This window comes from Priapulus caudatus, unplaced genomic scaffold (genome assembly GCF_000485595.1).
Source record: "Priapulus caudatus unplaced genomic scaffold, Priapulus_caudatus-5.0.1 Scaffold417, whole genome shotgun sequence".
Taxonomy (NCBI): Eukaryota; Metazoa; Priapulida; class Priapulimorpha; order Priapulimorphida; family Priapulidae; genus Priapulus; species Priapulus caudatus.
The window spans coordinates 167051-170123 of record NW_014577478.1 but is presented as its reverse complement, the minus strand read 5'-3'; the positions used below and the strand labels follow the sequence as shown (position 1 = coordinate 170123).

At 46.3% G+C, this 3073-nt stretch overlaps 1 protein-coding gene across 1 annotated transcript in view; it reads left to right on the top strand.

Annotated features, from left to right (window-relative positions):
* Positions 1–3073, top strand: part of LOC106810186 (collagen alpha-1(XXII) chain-like) — a 41609-nt gene that overhangs the window by 25022 nt on the left and 13514 nt on the right. Inside the window, exon 8 of the mRNA XM_014813467.1 lies at positions 2826–2918. Within this exon, the coding sequence (XP_014668953.1) occupies positions 2826–2918 (93 nt within the window). The remainder of the gene's footprint in view (positions 1–2825; positions 2919–3073) is intronic.

Below are 3073 nucleotides of genomic sequence, written 5' to 3'. Positions count from 1 at the left end.
ACACACACACACATATATATATATATATATATATATATATATATATATATATGCATACCATCTTTATATAGGTGTGTGTGTGTGTGCGTCGTGCATGTGCGAGAGTTTACAGCGGGCCTATACATGCTAATATCTAATTATAGACGACGTAATAGTCTCTCTGTCTATCTATCTATCTTTCGCTCGCTCTCCCACTCTTTCTCCATCTGTCTCGCTTTCGCTCACGCTCACTCCCTCGATCTCTCGCCCTCTCTTCCTCAATCTCGCGATTGTCCTCTCTCTATCTCTCTCATTTGCTCTCGCCCTCTCTCTCTCATTTGCTCTCTCCCTCGATCTCTCTCTCTCTCTTTCTGTGTAACTCTACTCTTGGTCTCCCTGTCTAAAAATCGCAGGAGTAATTCTCTCGTGGCGCAACTCAGCGTCCCTGCTCTCCCACACACACATACACACGCGCACAGCTCTCTCTCAGACACATGCACACTCCCTCTCTGGTTCTCTCAGATTTGTGAGCACACCAAAAGCTATAGGCGTAATTAAGTTCCAGTTAACCAAGATGTCATTGCTTGTTTGATCAGTGATCAGGTGCTAAATACAAGGAATCTATTTGTTTTGTAGCGTGCGTATTAGCCATGCACGCACAGGAGATGGGAAAGAACCTTGCTGTGCTGACGTGTTTTCTACAGTCGTTAAGTGTAAAGCCCCCACTAGTTTACCAACACGTTCACACCTACACGCGACTGACTGACAACATACACGTACACCTACACGCACACACGCACACACATGCACGCATACACGCACACACGTACACGCACACACGTCCACATACACGTACACACACAGAAACATGCTCACACACACGCACACAGCCACACATACACACGCACACACATAGACAGACACACACACGTGCATACACACAGACAGACAGACAGACAGACACACATACATACACACACACACAGACAGACAGACCACACGACACACACACACACACACACACACACACACACACACACACACACACACACACACACACACACACACACACACGCGCACACACCACCACACACACACACACACCGTTTGTATGTGAAGGTAGAGAGAGAAAGAGGAATATATGCGTATACGTATGTAGAGAATAGGAGAGATGGGAGAGCCGGGGCTGAAACATGCGACGAGAGATGCATGCGGACGACGTGTCATTGCTGCTAATAATTCATAGCGGGTCGCCGCTTGGAGCGCTGTCGACGCCGACGTCGCGTCAACGTTTGACGACTGCACCGGTTGTGAGTAACACGCAGAAGTTGAGGTGTGTGAGCGTGCGTGATAACCACGGCGACCGCGTATGCCACACCGACGTCTGTGTAGTTTCAGTTCACTCATTTATTGCACGTTCAGACTAACGTAGATAGCCCGCAGTCGACTTCAACCAGCGCTATGCAATCTCCTCGCCGTGGACCAGGGTTTAGGCGATAGTCCAAATGCACTATAAGTAAGTGGACCGAAACTAGGGGCACTCTATTATCACGCCACTCGCTATATAATATGACCGTCTAATCATAATCTGGCCGTCTGAAAATATGGACTGAAAATGGACTGAAATATGAACTGAAATATAGTCTGAAAATATGGACTGTTCGTGAGTGAACTGAAGCTTATAATGTATGTGCGCTGGCGGGCGTGCACGCACGCGCGCGCGCAAATACACACGTGCGCACGCAAGCACACATCCAAACGGGCACGCGCGCGCACGCAAGCACACACCCAAACGGGCACGCGCACGCACGCAAGTACACACCCAAACGTGAGCACGCACGCACGCAAGCACACACCCAAACGCACGTACGTACGCACGCACGCACGCACGCACGCACGCACGGGCGATGACAGCTATTGGAGGCTGCGTGATCGCACTTGGCGACACGCGCGTTGCTCCTTCCCTCCACCCTTCCTTCCTTCCTTCCCTCCTTCATCAATGACGCAGCACGTGATCACGCCCTGACGGGAAGCAACGCGGCGAGTGTATTCGCTTTCACCCGACACCGATCTCGATCTTCGCGAAAAACACGGGCCGTTATTTCCTCGCGGAGTGCTGACGTCAGCGGAGCGTCGATACTGCGTTACGTCGGAGATCGTGTGACGGCGCTTGTTTATGAATGAACGCGTGCTTCATTAAGTGCCCTGGAGTGCACGGAATTAGGCGCATTAGCAATCAATGACGGATAATATCGAGTGACGCCAGCGATCAGCAACAGCTGTCCTCATTAGAGGCCGGTGATAAAAACGCGAACGAGGCCGCAGGAACATATATATTACTTTTTACACAGCGATGCTAGCGCAAGAAAAGTTGCTGTAATAATAATACGAAGCTTATCTCTCGCACGACTATATATATACTGGAATATATTAGTAGTAGAATATCATTTTAGTGTATTTATGAAGTGTGATCTGTGATAAAGATCGAATTTTATCGGAATTTAGTTCTTAAATTAAGTTAATTTAATCTTTTAATTTTGTTTAATTAAACATTATTAATTTTAAAGAATAATTTCGTTTATATTTAATTTTTTTTCGAAATTTTAATTCAGAAGGAATTAATTTTTTTATGCTATTTATTCCAAAGAACTAAATTTTCGACCATCTGATCTTGGTTAGAAAATACGCGGGATGCGTGAAATAACGCTACGACATGAGCGTGTGCATGGAGAGCGATAAGAAGTGAGAGACATGCGATGTGTTCACTTTTTACTCGCATAATATGAGACACGTTCATAATTTTTTGCCCCTCGTTGATGATAACATGACGTGTGTCTGTTGCATAGCCCGAATTGCCATCCCCGAACGGGATAAAGGAACCGGAAGCCGTATGCGAGGTCCACTGCCCACGAGGACCTGCCGGAAGTCCGGGCACTCCGGTAAGCTTGCTAGTTTCCGGTCGCAGTTGTGATGTGTATCCAAATAATTATGTTATTACATATATATATTAATATATATGTATATATATATATATAATATATGTACATATATATATATATACTTATAAGTAAGAGAGCGAATGGAGAGAGAGTAT